This window comes from Megalops cyprinoides, chromosome 13 (genome assembly GCF_013368585.1).
Source record: "Megalops cyprinoides isolate fMegCyp1 chromosome 13, fMegCyp1.pri, whole genome shotgun sequence".
NCBI classification, from domain to species: domain Eukaryota; kingdom Metazoa; phylum Chordata; class Actinopteri; order Elopiformes; family Megalopidae; genus Megalops; species Megalops cyprinoides.
Genome location: NC_050595.1, coordinates 10452501 through 10469018, shown reverse-complemented (window position 1 = coordinate 10469018; position 16518 = coordinate 10452501). Strand labels below are relative to the sequence as shown.

At 44.4% G+C, this 16518-nt stretch overlaps 2 protein-coding genes across 5 annotated transcripts in view; one reads left to right on the top strand and one right to left on the bottom strand.

Moving 5' to 3' along the window:
* LOC118788012 (ankyrin repeat and BTB/POZ domain-containing protein 2-like) overlaps positions 1-1791 on the top strand; it is a 48710-nt gene extending 46919 nt beyond the window's left edge. The window contains exon 17 of the mRNA XM_036543829.1: positions 132-1791. Within this exon, the coding sequence (XP_036399722.1) occupies positions 132-335 (204 nt within the window). The 3' untranslated portion in view covers positions 336-1791. The remainder of the gene's footprint in view (positions 1-131) is intronic.
* A 3721-nt stretch (positions 1792-5512) lies between these two features.
* Positions 5513-16518, bottom strand: part of brsk2b (BR serine/threonine kinase 2b) — a 176873-nt gene continuing 165867 nt past the window's right edge. For 2 of the 4 annotated variants that reach the window (XM_036543491.1, XM_036543493.1), the window contains one exon: positions 5525-6166. In XM_036543491.1, the coding sequence (XP_036399384.1) occupies positions 5985-6166 (182 nt within the window). In that variant the 3' untranslated portion in view covers positions 5525-5984. Of the gene's footprint in view, positions 6167-16518 lie in introns of all 4 variants that reach the window. The other 2 variants (XM_036543494.1, XM_036543492.1) reach the window with 2 other exon arrangements.

Here is a 16518-nt window from a genome sequence, read left to right as displayed (position 1 = left end):
GGTGTGCTGTTAAAAGCACATTCAGGATCTGACAGAATAGCTCTTACTGCAGCGTAGATACTGCGCTGGCTGCAGTAGGCTCATTTTGAGGGTAACGGTCCTCTGAGCGTCGGGCCTCTGGTTCTTCACAGGCGCACGGGGCGGCGGAGCTGAGCGCCTTCTGCGAGGGCTACTTCCTGCGGAACATGGCCGCGCTGCTGGAGAGAGAGGCTTTCCGCGGGCTGGTCCTGGGAGGAGGGGGCCGCTGGGGAAGCGGGCGGGACTCCCCCCTGGAGGAGCTGGAGGCCACGCTGGCACGCCGCTTGCGCTCGCTGTACGTCACCTCCCAGGTGTGAGGGGGCGTGACCCTCACGGCCCGGCCGTCGAGGACGGAACGGAACGACCCGATGGAGGAGTGCACTGCATCTGTCTCATGTCCCCACGGCGGACAAACCCCGGTACTCAACTCCTCTGTCTGCCCCCCAGCTCTCTGGTACAGCCCTGAGACCCCCACATCAGATAAGCAAACTGCAGTGCACTTTGTTTGCGGGGCTAAGGAAGCAACGAAAGGGATGCGAGCAAGGGAAAGGATGACAAAAGTGAAAACTGTGGAACTGCTGCCCTCTAGTGGCAGGGAGGGCCACTTGGCTCCCAGTGAAGAGAAAGGACCTGTAAAATGAGCCTCATATTAGCCTGAGTGAAATCTCCTTTTGAACGTAAGGGTACCAACAGTCATTACAGTGAAGTGGAGACATGGTGGATATCCAGTGCTATCAGTATTGATTCATACCCTTGTTAAATTTCAGCAAAAACTTACTTGAGCAGAAAAAATACCAACTATTTGCTAAAATATGATAAAGTGGACTTCTTTTGAACACCAACAATGCTACACAGAGCAAGATCAATTGTTATTGTTTCTGAAGTATTTTCTTTCAACCATGACAATGATCAATTTTATTTACTTCTCTACAATCAATTTTGTATCCAGATTTGGTTTTAATGACACAGAGAAAACCCTTCCTTTAGCGTTTTATAAACATGTGGCACATCTCCTTTGGGATTTTTGCCCATTTCTCCAGGGCGAGATTCTCCTTAAGTGTTCTTTTGTTTACTTTTTTTTCCAAACTGAAAATATGCTACAGGAATTGAGGTCTGAACATTTTGTTCACATAGTCAGAATGCCTTTGTTTCATTATCATGCAGGTTTTGTCCAGGCTTGGTCCTTCTAAAGGAGGATTCAAGATTTTTTGGCCAAAATGTCCTGGTATGTGCGAGAATTCATCCTTCCCTCTATCCTTATCCTATAAGGGCACCAGGACCAGAAGATGTGAACGAATCCCAACACAAAACACATATTTCACCGTGAAATTATTTTTTTCCGCTGAATACGGAATACGTTTGCTAAAATTTAACAAGGGTATTAATTAATATGGAGTACATTGTATATTTGTGGTTGTTTTACAGTACAGAAAATGACTTGCATAGCATTTATTTAAAGCAGAACACTTGATATTATTTAAGTGGGACAGTCATACTCTGGCTGTATTTTATTCCGGGTGAATAATGTAAAATAACACAATGACCAGCAGGATGATCTCTGGCCATTTTCTTATCTGTTGTTTAAGTTTTGATTCATCTCTATTTGCGCTTGGATTGTGCTGAGTAAGTGAGAAACCTAGTTAAAAGCAACATTAATATGTAGCGGTTGGGAGTTATTTCCGGATACACAGTAAATGCCCATTTGAAGCAATGCATCAGTGCCCTTTGCTATGTTTCTTTTAAGTGGTGGTTGCACTTATCAGCTGTTGCTACTAACAGACATCTGCAGTTGAATAAAGTCTTTTATGTTGTCATTGTAATATTTGCCTCTTTAATAGATCGAGGTACTAATTTTAAAGATATTTCAGATGTCGCGGATGTCTGTCAACGTGTCCATCAGAAATGTCACTGTAAGCAGACTGCAAAACTAACAAAAACTGGCATCCTCATTTTTGAGTAATACTCTAGCAAAAGTGGGGTAATGGTTAGAAAGCACCATTCTGTGTTATTATGACCATGACATCATATGCATCCCAACCAATCAATTCACAGCCCCTTCACCTTTATCACAGCACAGTTTCAGAGGTCCTTCTCACTGTCCTCATTATTTACACCAAAATTGAATAGAGTTACTATTCCAGAATGCTCCTGGATATTTTTGTAATGTGCCTGCTGTTAATACACTTCATTTTTGAACGGTTAATATGCAGCATCACATACCTCAGACAAAATGGAATCCCTTCCCTGTTTATATAAATCTGAAATGATCTCGTTGTTCAAGTTTTCTCAGGTACTACATATGGAACATTAAGTGCAGCAAGATCGTGGATTTTACTTATTTCAGCTGCATATTGTGGGCCAGGCAGACTATTGCCTGTCAGTGTACCACTGTAACGCTGCTTGTGTGCAGGAAAAGTTTACCATCACAAGTCTCCTCTTTATCCTCTGAAATCCCAGATTGAAGTAGAGTGCCCAGTTGTCCTGCAAGCATTACATCCAATTTAAACCAACATTCATTCAGGTAAATTTATAAAATATGCCTAAATTGTAAAGAAAAACAGTAAGATCCAAAATGGCAACAATGATCACCCTTTATAAACCTGGATGTAGATTTAACTTGATTAGATCTTAAAAAGATAAGGCTTTCTAAGCCAAAGAATGATTAGTTTTTAAAAGCATGAACACATGATAATCAGAACATATTTGTTCTTTTCAAATAAAGTACCCAGAAGAAGCCAAATTATATAGGATGAAAGGAAACTGAAATGGTGAGTATTTCTTTCAGGGAGCCCAATGTCACACCACTGTCCAGTTTTGTGAAGCAAAAAAAGCCACCAACAGGTGCAATACCGCTTTCTCACACAAAGTGGCACTGTTGTACTCCCATACTAAAGACAGATAGGAAAGCTCAAAAATAACTGCATGCTATGTGCGTATACCACCACCTTTTGTGTTACCTCACTTATTACGATGCCAGTCATCCTCTCCGTGCGTCAGGGTTAGAGCAAGGCAGAACACCTGTCTCCTGCCTCGTCTTAGATGATACCAGCTCAAAGTGACCGTGGAGGAGACAACCACACCACAACCACACTTCTCTGCTTCGCTGGCACAAAGGACACATCCCACCACCCTGTGTGTGTAAGAGGCAACAGTTATGATAGACTATCTACTGACATTTACCAGGAAGGAGCTAAAGGGGTTGGTCTATAGGGCCACATAGGCAGGAAGAGAGAGCTTGGCAAGGGCCAACTGGAGGCCCAATGGGGCTGAGGGAGGGGTGTGGCCACCAGCCTGGACTCTTGCACAGAAAGCAACACACGCCTCGTAACTGAATGAATTTATTTTTGCACCGAGTTTGCTCACAGCTCTGTTACAAGGGGATCCGTGTGAATGTTGTTTTCCTGCTCAGTATCCACCATCTGTGTCCTACTTTGATCCCGTGTAATTTTCTCCTTGTTTTTTTTTTCATTGTACAAAATAGGAAGGATGACAATAGGTAGGTATTGCTTTATTTCGATTAAAATCCCCCTTCCTATGTCTTCCAGCCGGTTTTTCGTGTCAGAGATGAGACCTCCAGGCCCCCTCTTCAAGAGGTACAGTACCGTGTAGAGGAAGCATTGTCACATTAGCACAAGAGCAAGAGACAAAAAGAAAGGGAGGGCAGGAAAGGAGAGAGAAAGAGAAAAAATAAAGGATAGACAGAGAAAAAAAGAGCAAAAAGGCAAAAACATAACAGTGTGAAATAAAGGGAGAGAAAACGGATCAGGGCAAAGAGACAGTTTTATGGAACGATTACATTAATATCATGCAAAGAAAAGCCAGTGTTCCACATGCACACAGTAATACAAGGTAAAAGCCAAGAGTGGGAATCCCCTTCGTGTTTTTAAGAAGTTCATTGCCCAAATTCATCTATTTACAAGACAAGAGGTCGAGGAGTATTTTTTTTCCCAACCTGCCATACACGCACAATAATATGAAACTTACAAATATCAATAGAAGATCATTTCCTCCCAAAGAGGCTAGTCTACATTCTTAAATTACTGGTAAATTAGTATTTCTTAAACATATACTACAAGTTCTTTTTTTTTACCTTGAAGCCCAGAAGAAAGAGAGAAATGCTTGATCATGTTGTTCTGTTAAATTAGAACAAAGAAAAAAAAAGACAATGGGGTTTCCCCAATATAAACACAAAAGAAAATAAATAACATACAATCTCTGCACGCATATTGTCTTTGAATAAATAGCCAAGACTAAATAAATTAAGAAAGAAAAAAAAAACAAAGAAATGAGAAAAATATCAATAAATAATATACAAAAATATCCACGATTATATTCAACGATTTTTCAGAATCTTGCAGATAATTACCCAGCCAGAGATTCAAGACTATATGAAAGGAGTGTTCCCAGGAGGAAACGAAACAGATGGAAAAGCAACCTGAATGTACGTAGCATAATACTCTACCAAAGTCAAACAAAATGAAGAACAACATAACTTATTAAATAACAAAGAGCTCGATGGAAAACAAAAAAAAGCATGTGGCACTACAATTGTCAAACCTGGCCCTACAGCTAAATATGGTGTCACAACTAGACATTTTGACATAATCAACATATTCAGTCTGTACAACAGAATAGTTCATTTGCGTAACCTTCCCCCACCCTGTCCCCCCCACCCCCACCCGCCCCCCACCCCCACTCCCTTAGTTTCTGAAATATGGATTCCAGTCCACTTGCAGCAATGGCATTGAGTCAATACATTTTTTAAACCCAGTCATTCACAAAAAAAGTACATTAAAAAGGAAACGATACAATCCAGTAAGCGTCCATATCGACAGGCTCCTCCCCCTTCTGCCCTCTTCTTAGTATTCCCAGTTTTATTATTTATTTTTGTTCTTGTAATTATCCCAGTGTCTGTGTGTGTGTGTGCTTGTGTGCGTTTATGAGTGTGTGTGTGTGAAGCATGTGCTTGTATGGATGAGTGTGTCATGTAAACACATATGTATGTGTAAGTGTATGTGTGAGTGAGTGTGAGGGTGTGTCTATCAGAGACAGCGTGTACACGTGTGTGTGTGTGTGTGTGTGCGTGTGTGTGTGCGTGTGTGCGTGTGTGTGCGTGTGTGTGCGGATGTGTGTGCGGATGTGTGCGCGCGTGCGTGAGTGGATGTGTGTGAGGGGGGAGAGATGGAGAAGGAGGGCGAGCAGAAGACTGATGGACATTGCTGTCTTAAGGCGTTTCTCCACTTTCTCAGGTTAGTCTCTACATCCTCGTTCAGATGGAGGTGGGGAGGGTGAGGGAGGGGCGGGGGGGGGGGGGGGGACACTGAAGGCGAGGGTCTCTCTTTATCCGGGATCGCTGCTGGGGGGACGTGGGGATGGAGGAGGGGGGGAGGGTTTGCATCAGGATGAAGGGTCTGTCTCCTTGGTGACTTGCTTTTCTGCCTGGAAAAGTGCCCTCCGTCAACAAATATCCATTCCCCGCTCCGTGGGGGGGCGGGGGGGGGGGGGGGGCAGGAGGCGGGACTTAACAGGCTTTCTGGATTATTCCTAGTAGAGACAATTCAGGGCGTCACAAAGGTGAGAAACAGGACAGACAAAAAGAAGACAAAAATATACTAGGGTAGAAATATACCAGGGTAGATTCAGGGTGTTTTTGGACAAGGGTAAAGGGGGGAAAGGGGAAGGATTGTGTGTGTCAGCATGAGCTAATTGTAAAATATTCAATTGATTTATATTTGTTATGTACAGTCATTCCATCATACAAAAGTATGCCTATAGACAATTTCCAAAGTAGTTTTTAATATTTACAACTGAGCGATGCAAGCCACTGGCTCTCTGCTCACGTCTTTATTTATTATTTTTTTTATTATTATTATTGATGTCATGAACCGATTATTTTAATCTAGTCATTCACTATTACTCCTTCTTAAGGTTGCTCCTGTGTCCCAACAGATGTCACCATCTTTGCTTTAGTCTCTGCCCGCTGGGCACTTTGAGTCCCCTCTAGAGGCATAGTCATTGGCTTCTGGGTCATGTCTCCTGCTGTTTGCGGGGTGTTTGTTGGGCGTGGCGGGCGGGTGGGGCACCTGGCCGCTCTTCTCGTCTGCAAAAAGTTGTTTAATTACGTCAAAGAAGTTACTCAATGGGCTGCCTAGGTACACAGACGGGAAGAAAATAGAGAGAAAGAGAGAGAGAGAGAGAGAGAGAGAGAACAAACAAACGAATGAACAATGGGGTTCACGAGAAGAGAAGTGGCGAGAGAGAGAGGGAGAGCGTTGAGGTGAGGGGCAGCGCGTGCAATGGGGGGGGGGGGGGTGGCGGGGAGAGTCAGAGCCACTTGATTGGCTGAACGGGACACTGTGTGTGTGTGTCTGCGTGCTATAGGTCGAGGAGGTGAAGAGGGAGCCGAACGTGTTGGTCAGACCATGTCGGTCTGTTTTTAGCTTTTCGTCCTGTTTTCGTCCTATTACTGACAATACAAGTACGAATTACTAACCCAGTCCGCCGATAGCATACCGCCTGACTGGCTCCCCTTCACCTCCGCGCACATTAGCCAATGGTAATGCAAACTGGAGGACGGTGCAAGGGCGCAGGCGAGAGTAAACAGGCTGCGACTGGCTTTCACACGGCAGCTTAGATGCCTTGGCGCGGCGGAGGGATACGGCCGAATGAACCGCCGGGGCCGAGAAAAACGAGTGCGCGTGGCTTCGGAGTCTCCCGCTCTCTGCAGCCTTGGATGCAGTGGCATGGTGAGCGTAGAGAGGAGCAGAGCTGGGTGGAGTGAGAGTGGCGGATGACGGAGCGGGAATCCTGAGGAAAACGCCTGACCTTACCAGCCAGTTTCGCGCGGCAACGGCGCCCCCTCTGGACGGCGGGCTCTAAAACACTGACGCGGCTCTTCGCCATCAACCGCTGTTGAATTTTGCAGTTCGTTCACATGCACTTCATAAGCTTTTTTTATTGACATTTCCTATTTTGCATTAAATAATAATAATAATAATAAACATTGGAAACCATCAGTTTTGTTTATGCTTGCAGCAGTTCTTCGCCTTTCAAGAGGTTTCAAGTGAATTTCATTAAAAAACGGCTGAGGTAAAACAGTACACAATGAATTCATAGCACTCAAACACTGCACATTCCTATCCAACTACTGACACAGCTATGAAAACAAGCCAACAAAGTCATAATATAGTAAGAGATATTAAAAAATGCATGAGGTCTAACCAAAATAAAAAGGAAGCAAAGAATGTTGAATAAAAAAGCCCTGCAAAAAAAAAAACTGTCACATAATCATAAGAGATCTGCTCTCTCTCTGTTCATTCTGAGGGCAAACAGACACACACGTCTATATAACAAGCCAGAGAACATAAAAAGAGATTATTGCAATTCTAGCACTAGACTTTCCCCTAAGAGGTTTATAGAGGGGTAAAATGGATGCCAACAGAGTAGGAATCAGCCAAAATTCACCTCCTCTCCACTGGTAATATTCTCCAACACAGGTTCACCTGTAAGTAATATTTTCATCCGAAGTCCCGCAAAAAACCCCTTATCAACACAATCTCCGTTACTGAAGCTCTCTGTGGAAGGCTCATTGGCCAAAACACATTGGGGGTCTGCCTTTGAATCTATGGATGTGGCAAATTAATGCGGATGTTGCAAATTAATAACGACAAGAGAGAATGCCTTGGCTGTTTTCGGATGATCTCATACTCGCAGGTTTACTCCATATATAGGACATGTGAACACGTGAGTGCAGGTATTGTATGCATGTGGGCAGAGCCCTTCATTTCTAATTGCTGTGCCTTTGTGCTATAGTACAAGAGGCTGAAATAAAGGAGAAGGTGTTTCCTGCGAGGGATTTTTACATTGCAGCGCATGAATTAATCATGTACACCTTGTAAAACCAGTCATTCGGCATCAGCTTCCACGCTCGGCTGCGCCTCGTGAAGAGGAGAGAGAACCAGGCGCTAATATTCACAGGCTAATTGTGCATGCCTTGAGATATGCCAAACCCTGTTTGTCAAATTACAGGGCTTGTATGACCCCGGTACGGCTGACAACAATGCGCTTAGTAGCGCTCCGGGTCCGCGAATACGACTGGCTGCTCCTATCTGTAGACCTCAAGCCCTCCCGGAAGCACCAGGCTCTGTAGCATCACAGCACGTTTTGATGTGTTCTGTGTGCAATGGTACTTTATGTAACCTGAGCCCGCGCAACCAATTACCACACAATCACGCGTATCGCGTCGTAAAAAAAAAAAAAAAAGCCACCGTTTGGAAAATGTCAAGATCTGAGCGTGAGATCATCCGAACATGGGAATATTCATGGTTCAATCGCGTCATGGATCCGAGCGGAGGTTGGCAAAAATGTCAAACGCTTTTGAGAAGCGTTTTTAATGGCGAGCGTGACAATAATGAAAACAGGGTTCCAGCCTGAGCGCGCCAGAGAAATCAGCCGTGTTTGGACCCCAGGGTTGATCAGCAGCCTTTAATCTGGGCAGCATTTCCCCATAACCCCCTCCACACGCTCAGAGAGCCAGGCTAGCTCTGGAACAGCGCTTTTCCCGGTGCTGTTCAACAGGAGCCAGGCGCATAATGTCTTCATTTCTTTTATGGCTCCACGGTTGCTGCAGGGTTTGGAAACAGCTCGCCGCGCAGATCCAAGCGTGCTGGCGGCATGCACGGCTCCAGCTTGGGGTGGAGGGGTCCGGCGCTCTCAGCCCCCCGCCGGCCCGGGGTACGGCGGTAACGACCGTCATAAAGGCCGGGGACGCACCATTAACTCGATACCTCTCGGATCCATCAAGCCGACGGAAAGAGGTCTTTGCAGGGAGACGGGCTTGAGGGGAAACTTGCAAATCAAAGCGTGTGCTATTAGGCAGATTTTCCACGGTGGCGTAAAAACCTGTGAGGCTACATTACTTTCCAATAGCCTTTATAATCTCCACAAAAAACAAAGCAAGCATGCCACAGACTGGAGGGAAGGCTTTAGAAAACAGTGAAGAAGGCTGTAAGTGTCTAACATTCTTTTCAAGTCTGGAAACAAGGTACAAGGTAAGCTGCAGAAGTTGAACTCACCTATGCTAGTTCAAAGACGTTGCACTGAATGCTGCTGGGGTGAGTGTCTCATGGTCCAATCGTGAGCTCAGTTGTTTAATGTGGTATCTGCCAAACAACCACAGCCTTCCCACGTTTCTGTAAAATCAATCTACACAGCCAAACTGGAGCATTCTCAAATGAACAACTTTCCTACAAAACAATTCATTTTTGTACTTTTCACTGTGCAATGAAACGCCTCATATTCCATGCTTGGATAACTTTCATCAGCTTCAGTAGCTTGAGTATACAGAGGGGTACCATCATAAAATGCCTGTTGTCTCACCATCTAAATCATTCTATGCAATTATCTTATAAAAAACTACAGAGTGGACCTGATGTCTATGAATGTCCCCCCAATGATGAGCTGGGATCCCCCAATTTTGGCATCTTTCCCAAAATCCTGTCAAAACACTGCAGAGAGAGGGTGGGAGCTAAGTGGAGAGCCTGCAAGTCAAAAAATATTGGTTTTCAAAGCTATCTCAGGAAAGGACTGGATAATGACATATTGTTTCATACCACTCTCATAACTCAGTGAAGCTTTAAATGCAAAATTATACCTTTCATTTTACTTTGGTAGCTCAAAGTCTCATCACTTGGCTTTGTTTTTTCATAAATTTTAAAGATTCAGCAATATCACCAACTAAAGTTATTATTACTATTATTGAAGAAGCATTTTGCATCATTGCTTCTTGCAAGGGTCTTCAACGAAGATGGTTATTGATTCTATAATTTCAGTGCACACTTCTTTAGCAAAATCCATGCGGCGTGATGGATAACTTTATTTTGCTTTCACAATCTGCCACACAGCGCTTTGATGACGAGACACTTGTTGCATTAGTAAGGACACTTTCATATCGCCCATCCTCATCCTGGCAGTGAAATGCAAACAGCCTCAGTTATCAGTGCTCATGAAGTGGTTCAGTGCACCGCCTCAGAGCCAGTGATTCTCTAAAGTGAAGCATCTGGGACAGACAAACGATGCAAGTGCATTGGTTTTCATTAAGCGGTTGCCAAACGCTGACAACCTATCATTACTCCCCCCATTGCAATGTGCAGTATTGCCAGCACTCTGCTCACTGGCCAACACTGATGATGATGTGCAAGAGCTTTTGTCTAGTAGAAAATACACAGAAAAGCCTGAAGCTGACTGGTACGTATCAAGCACTCAAGAAATTATTTTTTATAAAAATCCCCCAATCTGAAATTATCCCTAACAAATGAGGAGAAGGATTTATACATATCTGGCAATGCCACACAGGACCTACTCTGATCTCGGTAACCTACTCAATGAAACGGAAAATGCAAAAGAAACAGAGGACTATGAATGGTGTTCCACCGGTATCAATACCCAGCAAACAATTCTGGGCAAAGGGAAGCCAGAACATTACAGTACAAAGAGCTGCAGGTTCTGTGTGATGAGGTGATCCTAAGCCTTGCTACAGTGGCAAACCAGTGGCAAATAGTCATTATCTACATAAAGCACAGCAACACAACCACTGTTCACTTTTATTTATAGATGCCTTCACGCAGTGTTATACTCAAATCATCATGACAACATACAGCCAACTACATACATTGTATGTTTTGAATGGGCAACATGCCAAAGCATCTTTTCATTCCACAACACTTTCCATCTGCTTAAGACCAGACATATACCTGGCAAGGTGCTAGATGTAAACAGTAATACAATAGCGATGTTGGGTGAGGAGCATTTTGGCTTTTGGGTTCAGTGCTAAAGTGCCTGGTAAGACTACTGGTACACCTGACAAGCACTGAGTCAGTTTCAGTACCGTGATAATCTTTTTCTCGTGCCTTCTGTCCGTTTTCTCAGTTTGCTGATCTTACACAGCGGAGAACAGAGGACGATGCTGCAGATTAATCAAACTTAAACGGCAGTTTTTCTCTCCTTCCCTCTCGACAGCGAGGTGTGACCTCTGTTAGGTTCTGGCCCACGTCTTTCCCTGAACAGTGCGCTGGCTTTGTTTTAAAGCTGACTAGCTGATTAAAGGCAGGTTTCCTCGCCAGTTGGTCCCTGCACCCCGCTATCTCCCGCGTCCTCGCTGTATCCGCGGCAGCCTCTGACGCTTCGCACGCCGACAGCAGCGTACCGGGGGGGAAACGTGTTAGCGGGGAACCGCTCTAGCGGAAGAAGCCGCTTAAACAGACGAGTTAATGAAAAAAGAAAGAAAGAAAAAAAAAAACAATCAAACAAATGAAAGCGCAAATCCGCCCCCCCCCCGGCCAAGCCCACATCTCGCCGTGGCGGGAGGAGTAATGGGAGAGGAGGATCTGTTTCCCCTGGCGTCATCGCTGGGGTACTTTGCAGGGGATTAGCAACCAGTTGGCTATAATGACTGACTGCTGACTGCCACTGATCCCCACGCACAGACCAGAGGGAACACTGCTGCTGCTATTTGCAAGAAAAACAGCGCCAACGGGGACCAAGGAGCGGGAGTCTGTAGAGTAGGCGATGGAATGATTTCAGGGAAATTAATGCTGCAAAAAAGGAGAAAGGAGCCTATTTGGACTTTGTGCTGCCCCTCCGCGGTTGTAAACCAGGGGCCTCTGCAGCTGTAGCATGTGACTGCAAACTGGCAGCTGGCCCCCCAATTCACCAGCTTTTGCTTCTTTCCACCTCCCTCACTTTCATCTCTTTAGGCTTTTATTTAGCTCTCTGCAGGTATGTTAACGCGCACAACCGCACCGCGCGTATAAACGACGGTAATGATCCTCCCTTAATTGAGTCTTTTATCTGCTGGCTACTGCTGTGGAAAAACACGTTTTCTTTTCCGCTGGCCTATTTTCCCCACACACTGAGTTTCTGTCGTTTACAACGCCTGCCACATCGCTTTCCTCCGCTGTGGTGGGGGGGGGGGGGGGGGGGGTGGATAAGAAGGGGTGGAGAGGGAGTGGGAATAGTTTCCACCTGCTCTACTGTGCACCCACATTCACAGACACACCTGTGGAGCTTCCATCTGGCCATGCCAGACTTGGGGGGACTCACCCTCTCAGAGCCTGAGGACCCCCTCTGATGGATCATAATCCATCACTCAGTCATAGACCGACAATGACAGTGTCCTGCTCAGAGAGGCAGCTTTTTAAAGGACGTGACATTTACATTACAATACATCATCACCATTTAGCAGACACTCTTATCCAGAGCGACTTACATAGGTTACAATTTTTACATGTTACTCATTCATACAGCTGGGTATTTATGGAAGCAACTGTGGGTTAAGTACCTTGCCCAAGGGTACAACAGCAGCAGCCCCAGTGGGGAATCGAACCAGCAAACTATCAGTAACAAGCCCTGCTCCTTACCACTACGCTACATTGCCGCCCGCTATTTATCAGGTTCTCTATCACATTACACACAACAAGGGGCTGAGGCTGAGAAACACAAAGAGGTAAGAAAGACCTGTATTAAAATATGGCTCTGGATAGTACTGTATGGTAGCTGTAGCTAACAGTAGACAAGATGTTAACTATACTAGATAAAGAGACATCGCAGAACCACAGTTACGTACTATATATATGATTTTAGTTAGGTCTGTATTGTCACTAGTGCTAACAGTGGCCAAGGCATCAAACAGAAAATATACCATAAACTGTAGTTACATTGTATGTCATATGATGTATGATTCTGGACAGCTCTTTATTATAGCTGGAGCACAGTTCAGAGCATCCACCAATCGAATTGCTGCATTATACACCAATTGGTACCTAAATCTAAATCACACCAGCATCTGTCTCAACTCAAAACAAGACCACAGCATCCTCATACTGACCACTGCTATGTAACCCAGAACACATAAGGTACAATGTGCAGTACTGACCGTCTATCAGAGGGCTGATCTTGTATTTCCATCCATAATATGTGTGTGTGTATGTGTGTGTGTGTGTGTGTGTGTGTAAATCTCTCAGTCTCTCCCACCACAGGACTTTGACGCACTCTGTCGATGCTCATATAATCGCCAGATCTGGGGTTGCCTTAGGCTGTCATTACAAGTTAAAAAACTACTTGAAATATGACATCATTGGCAAGTGTTTATTAATATTTCACAATTACAAAAGTATGGCAGCCACAACCCTTAGATTTGGTAATTATAGGCACAGACACATCATACTTGAATAATAAGGGGAAAGTATCACAAACATGCATGCCATACTAACTCTTACTTACCAAGATTGCAATTACATTACTATTGGATTGGATAGTCTTTATTGTCCCCAAGGGGCAATTTGGTTTGCAAACAGTAGTCAACACAACCAACACACATCATAAAATAAATAAATATGAATGAATAAATAAAGATAAGATAAAGATATAATAAATAAAGATATAATAAATTACTATACATTGACAGTAGCCTACGACTATCATGATTATACAGTATATCCTCAGTACACATGCATACAAACAGTGTCATTTTAAAACTTAAATAAATTGTGGCATTCTGTCACTTACAATAAGTATGGGGTGGTGCACACACACACACACACACACACACACACACACAAAGACAAGTGCACAGACAGACAAACAGTACGCAGACAAGCAGACACACATGCCGGTTACTCCCAGTGCTCACTCAGATAATAGTGCCGGTGCTGTAGGAGGACTGTGCTCAGTGCACAGGGCTGCAGGCGTGTTGGGGACACCTTGCTCTGGGTCCTCACATTGTGTGTGCGTTTGTGAGGGACTGCAGAAAAGGGAAAGGCTGAAGGACTCTTACCACACTTGGAAAGCTTGCCAGTCAGCTTGGAGCAGTGTGTAGGGTCTGAGAACATGGGGGGGGGGCGGAGTTACAATATTACTCTTTCACTGGTATTCTGAGGCACCTGGCGTCACGTGGAACTGTAACCGCTATTCAGATGGCTGTTCAAGACGCCTCCACAGAATAAAAGTAGGTTACAGTTGTGGCCCACTGTGGTCTAGGTGTATATGGGCTACAGTGCTCTTATAAGCAAACAATAGCACTTAACCTCATACACACACTCGTCCTCATAAACACACTCATATTCATACTTGCATATTCATCCACAACCAAATACTCACACACACAGTTATAAGTGTCCTTACATACATACCGATACACATATGTGTCCTCAAAAGTATAATTGCATACATCCTGTACATACGTGCACAGACATATGATACATCGGTATGTTAATACGTATACACTTGCAAATCCCCAAATGTATACACATAGCAATGCAAATACACATCCTCACAGACAGACTCATACAGGTTCACACTCAATGGGGACTGATGATCTTCAGATAGATGAGGCTTTAAACTGGCTTTAAAAGGAGCCTTTAAACTGACTGATTCTCTCAGCCCGTTTCAGTTTGTTTTGCTTGATTCAATCAAGCAATCGATTAGCTGATAAAGCAAATGACTAGCCAAATTTTCCAAATCACTTGGCAGCTAATTTCCTTGCAGCTGACAGTACATCGTGTTAGCAATTCTTCTTTTGTACGCCATGAAACTATCCAGCATTTGCACAGATCTACTGATTATTTGACCATGTAGACAGCTCCACTTATAATCTGTGCCTGCAATAAAGGCATGTTGACAATGTAAGTATCGATTAATCTGCAAAGTACAGTTTAAATGTTCATGAAAATCCTCAGATTTGATGAATGTTTGTTCACTAGCCTTTGTCACGCTCCACTCTCAGTGCCTGTGAGATAGGCAATTACACAATGATTTACCTCTTTAAGTTAACAGCTTTGTCTTTCTAATGATTGATTTTACTGACTCAGTCTTATCTTTTAAGTGCTCTAATACAACATGAAGAAAAAAAAATCCTACATGAGATCAAATTAAGAGAAAGTGAGTAACCTGCCAATGGGTACAAATCATTCAGTTAATTGGCACACTTGTTAATCAAGTGAAACAAATTAAAACAAGTTGAGAGCAACGATCAGCTCAAAGGCAAGATTAGTGTTGCCTTTATTTCAAACTCATGAGCTGTCACTATCATACGTACACATTTGTATTCACATATGTATATTGAAACTCTGATAGTATGAGTTTGCATTTAGAATGGACATACTAAGGCTAATGTGAAACCCTGAAATCAGAGCCAATCAAATTCTGGCCCTCTCCTAGACCACTAGATTGGCAAGCAAATTCTCTAGCAAACACTTTCTGGTCGGGGAAGTATTGTAATCTACCTTCCTCACAGCTTTTGGAGTTACGCACGCACGCACGCGTGCACGCACACACACGCACACACGCACACACACACACACACACACACACACACACACACACACACATTCACATACACACAGGCAGGCCCCTTCAAAAACCATTAAGACCAGCATCACGATTCACCGAACTTGAATGAATCCTATTCCCTGATTTTGAGAGGACATTCATACAATCAGTTAGGCCTCCTTCAGTGTGAGGATGTCTGGCCAGAGTCGTACATCACCGTGTGGGCATTCTGCTCGTTTGGGAAGGAGGGACGGGACAGTTTGTTTTCCCGGCTCATGCAGTGTGTTGCTGCAGGCCTCTACACACCACATCTCTGCTACATCCATCAATCAAAGTGATGGAATGGGAGAGTGCAAACTACCTAAACTGCAGCAATAAAGACATGCAGAGAATGAGGCTGAGCAGGTAAGTGTCACCAGAAGGTAATCTGCCATTTTAGAACTAATGTCCCAGAGAGGGACTTTGAAAACACCACAAATGGCAGAATCCTACTTCATGCACATTCTCACGGCTCAGACACAGATCGCACGTAAACTGGGGAGGTATCGGGGTAGGCACGGGATATAGGCGTGACTGCAGAAGGCTACATGTCAGATCAGTATCTGATCCACCGACATCTGAGACATCAGCTGCTGCTGCTGCTGTAGTGTTCAAACATTTGGATTCAAGTGACAGGTTCTTGCATACTGTGGACGAATGGGTCAACATGCCAGTCACTTACATGGCAAGGGTCTCAGCTGCGCATCCTAGCAGAGTGCGACCGAGTTGAGGGTGAGAAGCAGGATGGAGTGGAATGATGGGGGTGAAGTGGAGAGAGGGGGGTGTAGAGACTCCACAAAGCTGAGGAAGTTGACACCTATAAGGGGAAGGAGGGGTGGTGGGGTAGGGGGTAGGGGGGTCCGTCTGGTGCCTAACAGTTCCTGATATCAGTTCCCTTCTAACTATATCAGATGTGTGGGCCAAATCTGGATCTTCTTGTCCTGTTAATGTCAAGACTTAAAATCGAGTTTTGGTCAAATTTGATTAGAATGACATTACAGCCAGGAAGGAGAAGAGAGAGTGGCTTGAAGTTGCATGTTTCACTGGAAAACTATTTTTGGTGTAAGGTGATGCACAGTTGGGCTGGCATGGTGACAATCACATTACTGCAGAGGCCCGTCTAGCCAGAAGGGGGCG